The 14,687-nt window shown below is 50.6% G+C and overlaps 4 protein-coding genes across 4 annotated transcripts; all 4 read left to right on the forward strand.

The window, feature by feature from the left end:
* Positions 1-987: 987 nt before the first annotated feature.
* CTRU02_203350 (ATP-dependent RNA helicase has1) lies at positions 988-2,826 on the forward strand (the record flags this gene model as incomplete). Its single annotated transcript, XM_036723978.2, has 4 exons — positions 988-1,387; positions 1,498-2,087; positions 2,143-2,256; positions 2,308-2,826. Coding segments are annotated over 4 exons (1,623 nt in total), but the record flags the coding sequence as incomplete, so codon positions are not given.
* A 1,283-nt stretch (positions 2,827-4,109) lies between these two features.
* Positions 4,110-5,982, forward strand: CTRU02_203351 (ATP-dependent RNA helicase HAS1; the record flags this gene model as incomplete). Its single annotated transcript, XM_036723979.1, has 2 exons — positions 4,110-5,405; positions 5,485-5,982. The coding sequence occupies 2 exons, from the start codon at positions 4,110-4,112 to the stop codon at positions 5,980-5,982; spliced, it is 1,794 nt and encodes a 597-aa protein (XP_036584093.1).
* A 4,707-nt stretch (positions 5,983-10,689) lies between these two features.
* Positions 10,690-11,723, forward strand: CTRU02_203352 (uncharacterized protein; the record flags this gene model as incomplete). The annotated part of the gene is made up of 2 exons (XM_070204194.1): positions 10,690-11,105; positions 11,444-11,723. 2 exons carry the CDS (start codon positions 10,690-10,692, stop codon positions 11,721-11,723), a joined length of 696 nt encoding a protein of 231 aa, XP_070061957.1.
* A 394-nt stretch (positions 11,724-12,117) lies between these two features.
* CTRU02_203353 (uncharacterized protein) lies at positions 12,118-13,284 on the forward strand (the record flags this gene model as incomplete). The annotated part of the gene is made up of 2 exons (XM_036723981.2): positions 12,118-12,179; positions 12,234-13,284. 2 exons carry the CDS (start codon positions 12,118-12,120, stop codon positions 13,282-13,284), a joined length of 1,113 nt encoding a protein of 370 aa, XP_036584095.2.
* Positions 13,285-14,687: the final 1,403 nt, after the last annotated feature.

The following is a 14,687-nucleotide window of genomic DNA, read 5'->3' on the forward strand; positions in this document are numbered from 1 at the left end:
AAGGTGACTACCTTTTTATTCTTATTTTTGTCATTTTCATCTCTTTCCTTGCATCTATGGGACCAATCGCATTTCACTAGACAGTTTGACGATGCAGTCAGTCAGTCAGTCTACTGCCCTACGGATTACTTGCCATGTACCCCCAAGATGGCTTGTACCGGGATTAGGCCAATGATGTTGCCAGTTGGGCCTACACACCGGCGGTGATCTAGTGCGTCTTGTGCTCCTGGGAATTCCGACTGCTAGGCCACGACAAATGGCAGCATGCAAGCAGCTATTCTGCAAGCCGCGACAGTTGTAGGTGGTGCGCCTAAGTCATATGAGTCCGCCCCAGTGGGTTTCCACGATCTTGTCTGACTTGATGAGGCGGGTGAGATGAGCTAGTTGCTCCCTCGCCCTGTCCCTCAGTCTTCTAGACTCTTACCCGATTGTTTGGGGTCCAGCAAGCCCAGTCCAGTCAGAGAACGATTCACAGTATAGTTCTCTAGGGCCAGTGTGAATGAGTAAATGGGAAATGTCTTGTCCTCGGTATATCCTCTCGGCGCTTCTTTTCCCCTGCTTCCTTTTACGTACCTCTCTCACAATCCCCTTTCTTTCTCTCAGTTACTCGTGCACGCCGTTCGCCCACTCATTACTCTATTCCCTCCACCCTCACATCATATCACTCGCATCAGATCACCCTCAGTCTCCTACTCCTTCTTCTACTTCTCTCCTCGCCCCCCCCTCTTCCCCACCTCATCCACTTCCCTTCAAATTCTAGTTTCTACCACAAAAAAACAACAACCGGCCTTTCTCGTTCCCTCAACACATATCCTCTACACATACATACGCAAACAGAGAATCAGCCTCATCAAGCCGTTTGGGGGCCTACCCGTTGTCCATCCTTCTTCTATTCTGCCTTAAACATCCCTCCCCCTGCTAGCGGCTCTTCACACAAAGCCCTTTCTAAGACCTACCAAGAGATTTACCCTTTTGTCAGGGCGTAGCCGGGTCGAGAAGTGCCTCCACCCCGGCTCCAAGTCACCGCACCCGCCCCCGAAACTCACACCGGGGGGTCCCGCCTTTTTGGGCATAGAGCTGCTGCTACCTCTCGCTCTCTTTCTCTCTTTCTCCTGCTGGAAGCATCACGCGAGCTGCCTTCCACTTCTGCCACAACCTCACTTTTATTCTTCTTCTCTGTCCACTTCTTCTACTTATGATTACTATTACGCGCCGCATCTCTTCTTTTCTTTCATCATAGCAAAACAACCATCCTCGGACATTCGTAGTGAAACCGTCAAGATGCCCGGCAAAACTAACGGCATCGGCATTCAGGTGGAGGACACCAAGATATGTGTCGTCATGGTCGGTTTGCCTGCCAGAGGCAAGAGCTTCATCGCCCAGAAAGGTAATGATCATGCAACATTACTACTCAGGCTTCATGCCCAGGCCCCTGTAGCAAGAAATCAGGGTCTATGCTCCAATAATTTCAGTGCTGACTTTTTCCCCCTTCTATAGCGCAACGGTATCTGGGATGGCTCTCAATCAAAGCCAAGACCTTCAATGTCGGCAGCTACCGCCGCCAGGAGGATGCCCACCCCTCTGCTGACTTTTTTGACTTCCACAACACCGAGGGTGAGCGGAGACGCCGCGCCGCTGCTGAGAAGGCCATCGAAGACATGCTGGCCTGGTTCCGCCAGGGCGGTGTCATTGGCATCCTGGATGCCACTAACTCCACCAAGGAGCGCCGCAAGTGGGTTCTTGACATCTGCAACAAGGAGGGCATCGAGGTCCTCTTCGTCGAGAGCAAATGTGACGATGAAAGCATGATCATGGCCAACATTCGCGATGTCAAGCTTACCTCGCCCGACTACCAGGGCCAAGACCCTGAGGAGGCTGCTCTCGACTTTCGCAACCGCATTCGCAACTATGAGAAGGTCTACAAGTCGCTCGACGAGGATGGCGATGAGAACGAGTACACTTACCTCAAGATCATGGACGTCGGCAAGCAGGTTATCATCAACCGCATCCAGGACTATCTCCAAAGTCGTGTCGTTTACTACCTCATGAACCTTCACATCCGGCCTCGCTCTATTTGGCTGTCGAGAGTGAGTTGCTCACTCTTACTCATATAATGAAGCGCCTCACTGACTGAATATACAGCACGGAGAGTCCATGTACAACCTTGATGGCCGTATTGGTGGTGATACTATGCTCTCACCCCGCGGTGAGCAGTACGCCAGAAAGCTCCCTGAGCTTGTCAGGAAGTCAGTCGGCGTAAGTGATTGCTCACTCCTGTAAACTCTCATTCCTTCTCACTTTTGGCAGGATGACCGCCCTCTTACTGTCTGGACCTCGACGCTCAAGCGAACCATCGCCACCTCCCGCTTCCTTCCCCCCGACTACAACCAGCTGCAATGGAAGGCACTTGATGAGCTCGATTCTGGTGTCTGCGACGGCCTGACCTACCAAGAGATCAAGGATCGCTTCCCTGAGGACTTTGCTGCCCGCGATGAGGACAAGTACAACTACCGCTACCGCGGTGGCGAGTCGTACCGCGACGTTGTTATCCGCCTTGAGCCCATCATTATGGAGCTCGAGCGCAGCGAAGACATTCTCATTGTTACTCACCAGGCCGTCCTCCGATGCATCTACGCCTACTTCATGAACAAGAGCCAGGCCGACAGCCCATGGATGAACGTGCCTCTGCACACCCTCATCAAGCTCACCCCCCGCGCCTACGGAACCGAGGAGGTGCGCTACGAGGCTAACATCCCCGCCGTTAGCACCTGGCGCGGCAAGGGATCCACGGCAAAGCACGAGAACCCCACGGCGGAGTGTATGTGATTATGAACAGAAATGTTGCTGCTATGAGAGATGAGAACGTTTTTACTGAAGGATGTGCATAGGAAAAGAAAAATCATGAGGCGATTACGAATTGCGGCGTGCGGAAGCTTGAGATCGATCGGATACCCGAGCGAGGGGATTTCTTTTAATTTTCCTTTTCTGTCTGACGACGACAATGTCTTTCTTACTCTCAACCAACCAACTACAACTCGGCATTTTCATCCCGGTTTACACCACATGGCGTTTCAGGAACGACGAAAACAAAAAGAAGACGCGCGCACCAGGGAAATTTTCGGCGGCAAAACGCAAGGGGGTCGGAGGTGGGCATATCAAGGCGGGCGTGTCCAACAATCATTCTCACAAATGGAAATATGAAACTTTTTTTTTTTTTACCAGAGGACTTTTGGTCGGATAGTCCACGTAGGTCTTCCCCTTCGGTAAGGAGGCAAGGTCTCATGTTACTGTCTCGGCATTGATCCTGAATCAAAACAAACTTGCTTTTTTCTTTCTTCTCTTGCTAGATATCCTATGATGACTCTAGGATGTTTGGAAGGTTTGTGGTCTCAGGCACAAAGGACTAAAATGCATCATTCCATGGGGGTGTTTATTTTATGGCGGTAGCGGCGGCGGTGATGGACGCAGTCATAAAGGCTCTTATCGGGCCGAGGACCGTCAGGATCGTCTTTGAAGACGGTGGGAAGATTGTCTTTACTGTCTTTCCCTTTCATCTTCATCAGTTTGTATTTTGAGTGCAAGTTGTACCCTAGCACTAATGAGTTTTTTTTGACCGCTCCATGTCTGAGTAGCGGTCGTGTCAAATGAGAGGCTTTCATCAGTCTTCACTAGCCTGGCGGGGGTGACTGTCACCCATATGCGTGATGTGAGAATTATCTGAGGCATACATGAGTGACTCGCAGATACTTCGTTGCTTGCAGGTTGTTTACATCATCTCAGTTTCATGTCATGAACCCCACAGAGGGCATCTCATGAAAGCATGCGAACCAAGCCAAGCAGCTGACGACTAGCTTAGTGGCATGGATGAGAGATGTCAAGCTTCTAGGCCGCCCAAGCTCCTTTCTTTGTCGCGGTACGTACCTCTGCCCCGCATCGGGTCTCTCGGATCGGATCAACCATCTCCGTTATCAGTCAGGTCCAGTTAATTTTTTCCCCGATAAGAAAAAATTCCCCAATGGGACCCAACCCGACCGCCGCCAGGACCAAAAAGTCGGACAGCCCTTCCACCGTCAACTTCTCGAAAGAAAAAGGTCACTATAACCGCGAAGATGGACGCCGCCACGAACAAGAAGCGCAAGTTCCGCGATGCCAATGGCGCAAAGCCCGCCAATGGCAAGCGCTCCGCTGCTCCTGTGGCCGCTGCGGCCCCCCAGAAGTCGAAGAAGGTGAAGCGCAGCAAGGAGCCCGAGTCGGAACCCGAGTCTGAGAACGATTCCGGTAGCGACGAGGAGGAGGAGGACGAGAACGAGACGGCGGAGAACTTCAAGGACGCCGACAACGAGGACGAGGGCGACGGTTCCGATCTGGACGAGGACGTCAAGGCTCCCGCCGCAAAGGATAACGCCGCCGCGACAGCAGACATCCCCAACGCCGATTCCCTCTCGCTGCCCTCCGTCGGCGCCGAAGCCCACGACTTTTCCCAGCTCAACCTCTCCGAAAAGACCATGAAGGCGATCAAGGAGATGGGCTTCACCAAGATGACCGAGATCCAGAGGCGGGGTATCCCGCCCCTGCTCAGCGGCAAGGATGTTCTGGGCGCCGCAAAGACGGGTTCCGGCAAGACGCTCGCATTCCTGATCCCCGCCATCGAGATGCTCAGCGCCCTGCGCTTCAAGCCGCGCAACGGCACCGGTGTCATCGTCGTCTCGCCCACCCGCGAGCTGGCGCTGCAGATCTTCGGCGTCGCCAGAGAGCTCATGGCGCACCACTCCCAGACTTACGGCATCGTCATCGGCGGCGCCAACCGCCGCGCCGAGGCGGACAAGCTCCAAAAGGGCGTCAACCTGCTCATCGCCACCCCCGGACGTCTGCTGGATCACCTCCAGAACACGCCCTTCGTCTTCAAGAACCTCAAGTCCCTCATCATCGACGAGGCGGACCGGATATTGGAGATTGGTTTCGAGGACGAAATGCGCCAGATCGTCAAGATCCTGCCCAAGAACGACCGCCAGACCATGCTCTTCTCCGCCACACAGACGACCAAGGTCGAGGACCTTGCCAGAATCTCGCTGCGTCCCGGCCCGCTGTACGTGAACGTCGACGAGAAGCAGGAGCACAGCACCGTGGCGAACCTGGAGCAGGGCTACGTGATCTGCGACGCGGATAAGCGGTTCCTGCTGCTCTTTTCCTTCCTGAAGAGGAACCTGAAGAAGAAGGTCATTGTCTTCTTCAGCAGTTGCAACTCGGTCAAGTACCACGCCGAGCTGCTCAACTATATCGACCTGCCCGTGCTCGACCTGCACGGCAAGCAGAAGCAGCAGAAGCGGACAAACACCTTTTTTGAGTTCTGTAATGCCAAGCAGGGTACCCTCATCTGCACTGACGTTGCCGCTCGTGGATTGGATGTGAGTTTTGTTTTCTTTCTATCTGGAATTAATCACCACGTTTCCACCCAAAAGACTAGTTACTGACAGACATGATCAGATCCCCGCCGTAGACTGGATCGTCCAGGTCGACCCCCCCGATGACCCGCGCGACTACATCCACCGCGTCGGTCGTACGGCTCGTGGCGCAAACTCCAAGGGCCGCTCCCTCATGTTCCTCCAGCCGTCCGAAGTCGGCTTCCTCACCCACCTCAAGGAGGCCCGCGTGCCCGTCGTCGAGTTCGACTTCCCCGCCAACAAGGTCGCCAACATCCAGTCCCTGCTCGAGAAGCTCATCAACCAGAACTACTACCTCAACAAGTCCGCCAAGGACGGCTACAGGTCCTACCTGCACGCGTACGCGTCGCACTCGCTGCGCACCGTCTTCGACGTGAACAAGCTGGACCTGGCCAAGGTCGCCAAGAGCTTCGGCTTCTCGACGCCGCCGCGCGTCGACATCACCGTCGGCGCGAGTATGAGCAGAGACAAGAAGATTCAGGGACGGAGGACGTATGGTAGCCAGCCTAGACAGGGCGGAAACAACTACAAGAAGAGGTAAAAAGAATGTGGGAGAGCGAAGAGCGAGGGGGAGGGGGAAAAAATCCAATGGCATCCATGGTCTGTGAGAATAGATTTGGTCAGCACGGCGTCGAGTTTTTCAAAAATGATTAGTAAAAAATGGTAATTGGGACTGGGCTTTTTTAGCAAGATGCATCCTTGAGTCGATCGATGTGCCGAGCGCGATGAGAATCGAATGTGACTTGTGTGAGAGTGTTGGCCGGGTGGGTAGAGGAGCACGATGGGCTCGGCCCGGGTCGAAATGTTGCGTTTACAAAACACAAACATCGGTATTGGAAGCTACACTTCTGTCGCAATCCATCTCTCCCCAAGCGTGGTCTTCCCGGCAGGCAAATGAAGACATGGACGTCGGCCGGCATGATGGCCTCAATCTCATGATATTGTCTCACTACGATGACACACGAACTTCGAGATCACCGAGATTGCTGGAATTTGATAAGTGACGGAAATCCCAGCTTTTCGGTATCGCATTCGGTAGGTCTTTACAAATAACAAACAAAGTCACTACAAATACGGCTACGCATGGATGGCTGCAACAACAAACACGGCCAGTTGCAGCAGGTACTTTTTGGCTGAAGATTGGGGATGTCTTGGATAATCTTCAGAACCTCGACCAAAAAAACAAAGAGGAATCAAGTTAATCTCCTCTCGCCCCTCCAGCCCTCTGAGACAGGAACGAGTAAACAATTTCGAAACTAGAAATCCGGGATAGTGGGATTCTTATTTCACAGGAGGAATTTTTCCCATTGTTTGAAAGCAACTAGCCCCATTTTGGGTGTGTGGTTCTGGATGGAATGTAAATGTTGATGAGGGCTATCGAGGTGACGTTGTCGATTGATGACGCCACAGGCCATTTCCGTCGACGACCTGGCCGCGATGCATTCCCATTACGGCCCAGAACCATTCTACATTGATGGAATCTTCGGTGTGTTCGGCGCCTTCGGCGGTGTGTTTTATTGCACTTTTAGGGCATTTAGGTCGTGGCAGGATATGAGCCATGCTCTTTTCGTTGGTTTTGCGGGCGGGAAGGTTTAGCGTCTATACTACGACCTAGCCGATGTTTTCTGGGCTAGATATTAGCTGCCGTTCCATCGTAAGGCTATCATAAACATCGAATAGACGCTCGCCGAGCTCTGGATCAATATGTCTGGGGCTCGGGCCGAGACAACGCCTCAAAATCTCAGAAGAACGAGGTCCTGAGCTTGTGATGCTTCGGTGTGGAAGCGATGAAGGCTGTCTTACGAATGTCACGGGGGTTTTGCTCCGCTATGCACGAGATATGTAAAAGACTGATTTGTGCTCTTTCGGTTGGGTTTGCAATGCCATTGCTGTTTTCACGACTCAAAAGCACGATCAAGATATTCGCTAAATCGGTAAGCCCCCTATTGTATTCTGATAAGACGGGCAAGACATGTACGACATCCCTACATCTCGATACTGAAGAACACCACTTATCGATTGTAACTAGTTAATACGATGCTCGCTGTCTTACAGCTAGTAGACTGCTAGTTCACATAATTCAGCCCCCAGGCATCTCTTGCTTCCACTGTTTTAGATGCAGGACGCATTTTTGAGACGCTTAGACAGGGTCCAGAGAAAGGCGCGGAAAACCCGGATCAGATTAAATCACCAGAGTACTACTTATTCCGATTCTGTCATTGATTTGACTTAGCCTGCATACTGCGCCTTTAAGACACGCCGAGGCCTGGGCCTGAGTTCGTTCTGTGTCACATGACGCGGGGTCCTAAGACAATCATCAAGTGTGATCAAGTTCACAACACGAGGCAGCGGAGAGACGTACGAACTTCTTACGAGCCTGATATGGAGTTACTTAACAGCTATTCGAGTTATCTTTATTGGCGCTCGCATTCCATTAATGAGCCCTATCAGAATGGTGTAGCAGAGTCCAACATCAAAGCGTGCCTTGTTCGACGCAGCTGGCATCAGCCAAGGGGAGTCAAGCTCGGAAGGTGAACTTGCCGATCCAGCTTCATATCATCCTGATACTAATTATTTTCTACTTGCCAAACTACGTAGCAGTCGTTGTTTTGATACTAGCGGTCAGTTATGCAAAGTGTTTGCTTCGCCTGATCTAGCAGTTGAACCTCGCTTGCAAACATGAGACAAATGTCAACAGAAAGCCAGCAACAGTGTTCTCGAAAAGGAACACGCGGACGAAGACGACTTTGAGAGCCATTGAGTCTGAGATTTGGTCGCAGACAAAATAGAAACAATGGGCCAAGACATTTTGAGAGACCCTTGGCCAGTTGACCGGGTAGCCGCCGCCACTTATCCCCAGACCAGACCTCACCGGCAAGCCACAATGAATTCCAACAACTGAAACAATATTCTCACGAAGTCGTTGCCGCAATAGGCGCTGTATGGCTCACGTCAGCAAGGCCACAGTATGAAGAGAGGGGAGACACTCGGCCACGCCTATTCCATAGTGTATTCTATGTATTCGCCTATCTCTCTTTTGTTGCTATACTTAGGTACAGCATAGGAGTTCCCCTTGCGGCAAACAAAAACTCTTCTCTAATTGGTGATGTAACAGTCTTTTATTTGTGTAGTACCTTAATCAGAGATGAGAATGGTTTTAGAATCTCTTCGTGTCTTGCTTTGTTCGGAGTTAATTAACTCTGCGGGCGCATAAGAGACCTTTGATGATAAGAGAGAACTTCATGGAGAGTTTCGTTTGGCAAATCGTAACCCCAAAATGCATTGATAGATTGCGATCAGTTTCCGTGAAACAGTAAAATATTTCTGATAACTAAAGCACCACGATCGACAAGCAGCAGAGTCCAAGGTAGTTAAAATCGTGGTTCCCGATTGTGGCAGACGATGCCCGTGTATTTCCCGATCATAGCACAGGTGACACAACCTAGAGTTGTTTGTAGAAGTATGAGACAAAGTTCACGACGCCACCAGGTGGCCGCCTACAAAGGCTTTGAGTGCAATTCCATCAACTGCAACACCACCATGTAGTTTTATTGTTTACCTAAACAACCAATGCCTAATGCAAGCTCTCGACATGCACACAGCAATTCGAAGATAACGCTGACAGTTCAATTACATGTTACATATGTTTACAACAACATAAACATACGACATTAAGCATTCGCAAGTCATCATTGACTCAACTGTTTAATTTTCCACAACTAAAAGACTTTCGGTCATATGCATGGAACACAACAACTACCCAAAGACAAAAGTCACTTCATGGCAAGCAAATGTACAGCCCGGGTCGCCCGGTCCTCAGTATAAAGCTGCCACGGCCCCTTTCCGTGGTCTCTCACCACGGGCCGAAAACGGACCGCCTCCGTTATTCCTTTTCACTCCGTTTTACTCAGCAGCAGTGAAGTAATTATGTGGAGGGAGAAGTCTATTAAGCATCCATTGTGATGTCGGGCGCTCGACTCGCATGATGAACATTCCTCACCTTGCTGGCCAGAATGTGCCCCTTTTTGGACTTCATTCCATCAGATCAGATCGCTATTCCTTATAACGAGGGAAAGGCCATCGGCGGTGGATCGATGAAACGGTCCAACACATGGCCCATGGACTGCGATCTGAGACTGTGTCTTAGATTTTCGGATCCCTGTGCTTACAGTCTGTTCTGTCATATTACCGAATGCTCCATGTCATGTCGGTGCCAGATCTGCCAAGCGGGAAAATCCACACAGGGTGTTGTTCGGGCCGGGCACGGCGAGCCCGTTCCGACTGCGGTCACAAGCCATCCCTTGTGCATTGTAAACCTGGATCGGGGGGCTGCTTGGCGCGTTCTTTGGTGGCCCCGCCGATTGTCGTGTTCTTTCGTATGGGTCAAGCGTGCCACGTGTGTGTCCTTACATTAGCATTGTTCATCGCAGGGCTCTCCCATTGTGTTGACTTGTTACTAATGTCATATCTTACAATAAGAGCAAAACGAGATGGCAGGTCTCTGCAGATTTGGGTCGGCGAAACTTTCACTTACATAGTACAAACAGAAGCGGTCGCCCACAGTTTATGCATGAGATGAAGTATAATAAGGGAGGGAAAAAGAAAAAGGGGTCTTCCGAGTGAGCATGGCAGGGCGAAACTCACCGTCATCATGTGAATGAGAGGGAAGTCTAAGCCCCGATCTCCGCATCGTCGGCTCCGGAAGGCTGGTGAAAATGCCTCCCTAGAAATGCACTCTCCTCTCGGGTCCAATCAATGCCGCTCGTGCAGGTCGATGATGATCCTCTGTGTTTGTGTCTCACAGCTTGCTCTCGTGCATATTCTCGGCTTTTGTCCATACAAGTACACTTGCTTCGCCGGAAAAGCGAATCTGCGACAGAGAGATATCTCGACCTTTTTCTTTTCCTGTGATCTAATCTTGCCTCCATGACAGCCTTATTGTCGGCGAATGGATTGTGAGCAGGAATGCCCAATCTCCACTGCGAAAGGTGACAGTGAAAGGGTTCTGTTAGGAATGCTTAATCTTAGCAGACATGCGGTATGGACGAACAAACCTATCTAGGAATGCCTAATTTCCGCGGAGAAAGGGGCCCAAGAGCTGGACCTGGGATCGTTAGTGGAAGTATAGTATTATCTCCTATGATACATTGAGTCTCTATGCGCAGTAGGAAGTTCTATATCAGAGCTTGCGCCGCGCACTTAATTCGATGGGTCAAGCCACTGGGCGTCATCTTCACTTTAGCGCAACATGAAGTTCGAAACTTCGAGGCTCTTTGCCTCGGCATCTTTCGTCGCTCTTGCGACAAGTATTAATGTCATTCCCTCTCAACCTGACTCTGCACTGGCAGCAGCAGCAGTAAAAGACCCAATCATTCTGGCAGCCACTAGTCCTCACTCCTTCCCCCCAGACTTACAATGTCTGGGAACATTTACAAACGGCCCTGGAGGCCTCGACTCAGGAGTTATTATGAGCACTGGTAGAGTGGCAGATGCACCGACCGGATTCACTCCAAATACAAATTTTGGCTTCGCGCAGGGGTCACCTTTAAAAGAGTGTGCTTACGGCATATACAGCGAGGAGCACAACTACTTTGGAATGTTCATCACCATTCCACCCACCATTAAAGGCCTCAGAATCAGGTACTTGTTCGCAACCCAGGAACCGTACGTAAAATCTTTGTCAAATCTTAAAAAAGTTTCTGTTTAACAAAAACAAATCATCAGAATTACCGGAGGAAACCCAGACTCGTTTGTCATCTATCTGAACGAGATTGCACAAGACCCTACAGCGTTTAGTGCCACACAGGCATTGCCCAACGCGGGTTCTACATTTGGTCTCTCCTACGCTCGCACCTCATCAGTTATTACTGTTGACTTTCCCGTTGAACCCGGTAGTCTGCAACACTTGGACTTTGTGCTCTGTGATGCTGACAACGGCAATGTTGACTCTGCGATTCTTCTTGATATTCATGCTCTTGATGATACTTGGACAATCACGTCAGTCACGTCGACATCTACTACATCGTCAACTCAAACGTCATCGTCTGCAAGCAGTTCAAGTTCCGTTACTACAACCAGTTCAAGTTCCGTTGCGACAACTTCAAGTTCCAGCACCTTGACAAGTACGGGCTCTACGGTAACCTCGACTACGTCTACAAGCCTTGCAACGTCAGCCACGGATTCTACCAGTACCATAACACCTACTTTACCAACATTGATCACTTCAACAACAACGACAACACCAACGACAACAGCAACAACAGCACCAACAACAACCAATAGTAATACTGTAAACACGGTTCCCACGAACTCCAACCCGGGCTCTACGCCATCTTCCTTTGTTACAAACCCTACTAGCTCTTCCGGGGATACCCCTCCCCCTGGGCCTCCCCCACCTCCGACTACAACACCGTCGAACCCATCCACGGCTTCTATCAACTCAGGCTCCACTTTGTCTAATACTATAATCAACCCATCCATAACCCCAGGAGTTTCCCCGACTGGCACTATCCCCCCCATTTCTATTCCTTCAGCTTCACCCCAGCCACCAAATCCAACAATATCATCACAGTCAAACCCCTCTAATCTTCCCGTAATTGGTAACTATGCCTACCTCGGCTGCATTGGTTCCCCACCTGGTTATCCCTCTTTTAGTGAAGTCGGGAGAGATGCAGCAATGACCCAGCAGAGGTGCATCGCCCTCGCCCAGGGTCGGAGATATGCGGGAGTGGTCTTTGAGTAAGTGCACCTCGCCATGGTCACCTGACTTGTAGCACTAATTGTTCTCTGTAGTACTTGTTACGGTTCTGAGAACCTTGACGAGACGGTCTTTGTGCCCGGAAACTCTTGCAATGTCCCTTGCCCAGGCGACAACACGCAAGTTTGCGGTGGCAATGCAGCCGCGACGAACTCCACGAGACTCCGAGCACGAAGGCAGCCCAAGCAGCAACTATCTAAGCGCGCTGCTCCGCCAAACGTTCTCCTTACAATCTTTGAACTTGGAAACCGCCAGCCTGGTTCTTCTGCTGTTGCTGGACCCGGTCCTGCTGGGCCTGGTGTGCCTGTTCCGGGATCACCTACTGACATCGCCAATCCCAATATTCTGAACCCTGTCCCCGGCAATCCTGGTGCCCCTGGTGTCCCCGGTGCACCCGTCGCTCCTGTTCCTCCCGGCGCTGCATCGAATGACATTGTTCTACCCAACGTTATTGCTCCTACTGGTCCACGCGCTGGTACTACCAATGCTGCTTCGCCTGCAGAAACCGGCGGCATAGCGCAAGCGCAAAGCTTCCTAGGACGACCATCTTCCACAGGGCAACAGAACCCCGCCCTCAGATCCTTGGTTACCACCATACCGTACGCGACTATCGATTCTGCGAGGCCAAACATGCTAGTGTCCGCCGAGCTTTGCACCACACTATACTACGAGGACTGCGGCTGCCCGAACCAAATCCTTCCCACAGTTCCCATGGCCACCATCAGGATGGACTGCAACAGATGTGGCGAACACGGAGAGAGTATCGTCACGCTCACCGTTCCAGCGGGTGTCAACCCGCACAATTCGTTGGGCGGTACCAGGCAAGCTACCGGAGCCCCTGGCGCCAACAGCATTCCACAGGCCCAACCTAACAATGCTGCGAACCCTACCATTGTCCCGACCAACAATGCCGTTCCGGCTGCGGTCCCTACGCAGACTCTTGTGGGAGTGCCTAACAGCCAATCAACGTCTTCCAGGCCGAATGTTGTCTCCGTAGCGGGTGCGCAGCGGTCTCGGCAACAAAGTGGAATGGCGTATCTCGCCTCCATCTTTGCCTTTTCTTTCGTTGTATTATATATTCTTTGAGTCGAGAAGGTCTTACATCAGACTTTCGGTACTGTACATGTCTTTTTTTTCTCTTTCTTTTTTTTTTTTCCTTTTGCATACTTATACCCCCGGATGCTGTAGTTATGAAAAGTATTAGCTTTGGCGCTTGGCATCCATGAACCGGGAACGAAGAAAGGACGTTTCATGGAGTATTATTATTCCTATTATTATCGATGGCTCAATACAAGCTATTATGAATTCGCAATAAAGAGTGGTGTGACCTCTTTGATATTTCCACTGGTTTCTACCTTGCCTGGCTCTACGCAGCTTTAGGCTCCGTCACTAGCTAGATCATTGAGATAATGTCTTGCACGGCTTGCCGCTTACTAAAACGAAATAACGTTGGCCAGATTATGTAGCTACTAAGTGCAGGAAAAGAAGAACGTAGAGCAATGGAATGTTGTCATTTCCATGAAATACGCGATTACCCTAACCAAGAATGAGGTTGTTTCCTCTAGGATCGTCTTTAGGACTATAACATAATACTGAAGATATGCTATTGCAAGATCTAGTGCCAAAAATATTTTATGCACGTCGTAAAAAGCTGCAGATACCGCTTTCAGATACTAGTCCACCTGAAGACTTTCGTACCCACGCCAGGTGCTTCGGTTTCTGGGTTATCAATACTAGCAGCTGCCATTAGGCTAAGGTTATAGCCAACCAGAAACAAATAGTGTGGGTTTCATTCCAGTCCCATAGCTATTTCCAACAGATTTTGCAAATATGGACTGAGGTGTGGCTGGCAATGTCCTGCAGCCCAGTGGCAGTCGATGGGATAAGTTTGATTTGCACAAACAGTCCATAGTGGCTGTTGGGCCGTAAGCTTCATATGAACGAGCCGGTGGCACATTTGTTTTCCTTCAGAGTTGGTGGCTATTTCAACTGTCGTCATATGAGCTATGCTGTTCCCCAGGAGCTTTTGTGGGAGAGACTGACTTGTAGAAGTAACTGCGTCAGTCACGGTGAGTCCTATTTGTGCGTCTCGCGAATTTTTGTAGTTTCAACACATTGAAAGACAGTTGAGTCATTAAGATATGAGAAAACAGTTCCTTGACTCCGAAGCCAGATATGCTGCATGCCTCTGGGCGATGGTAGGAGTAGTCCACGCAATTTCAGAATTTGCATTACCGAAGCTTAACGGTACCTTAGTAGAGAAAATTGAGCATATATCAGATATAAGAGTTGAATGTTCAAGGGGAGAAACACAACAGACATTGTTCCAGAGAAAGAAGGGTCTAGATCATGAGTTCTGAGGAGTCATATTCACATATCAGTGCTTTAAGCACAGTCACCATGTCTGGCATCTCACCCTTTGTGTTCCTGCCGTGGCTCATACAGTTGAACTCAAGAAAGGTGCTGGCAGGCAGCAAAGCCTTGTCAGT

The sequence above is a fragment of the Colletotrichum truncatum genome, assembly GCF_014235925.2.
Source record: "Colletotrichum truncatum strain CMES1059 chromosome Unknown Contig_0002, whole genome shotgun sequence".
NCBI classification, from domain to species: Eukaryota; Fungi; Ascomycota; class Sordariomycetes; order Glomerellales; family Glomerellaceae; genus Colletotrichum; species Colletotrichum truncatum.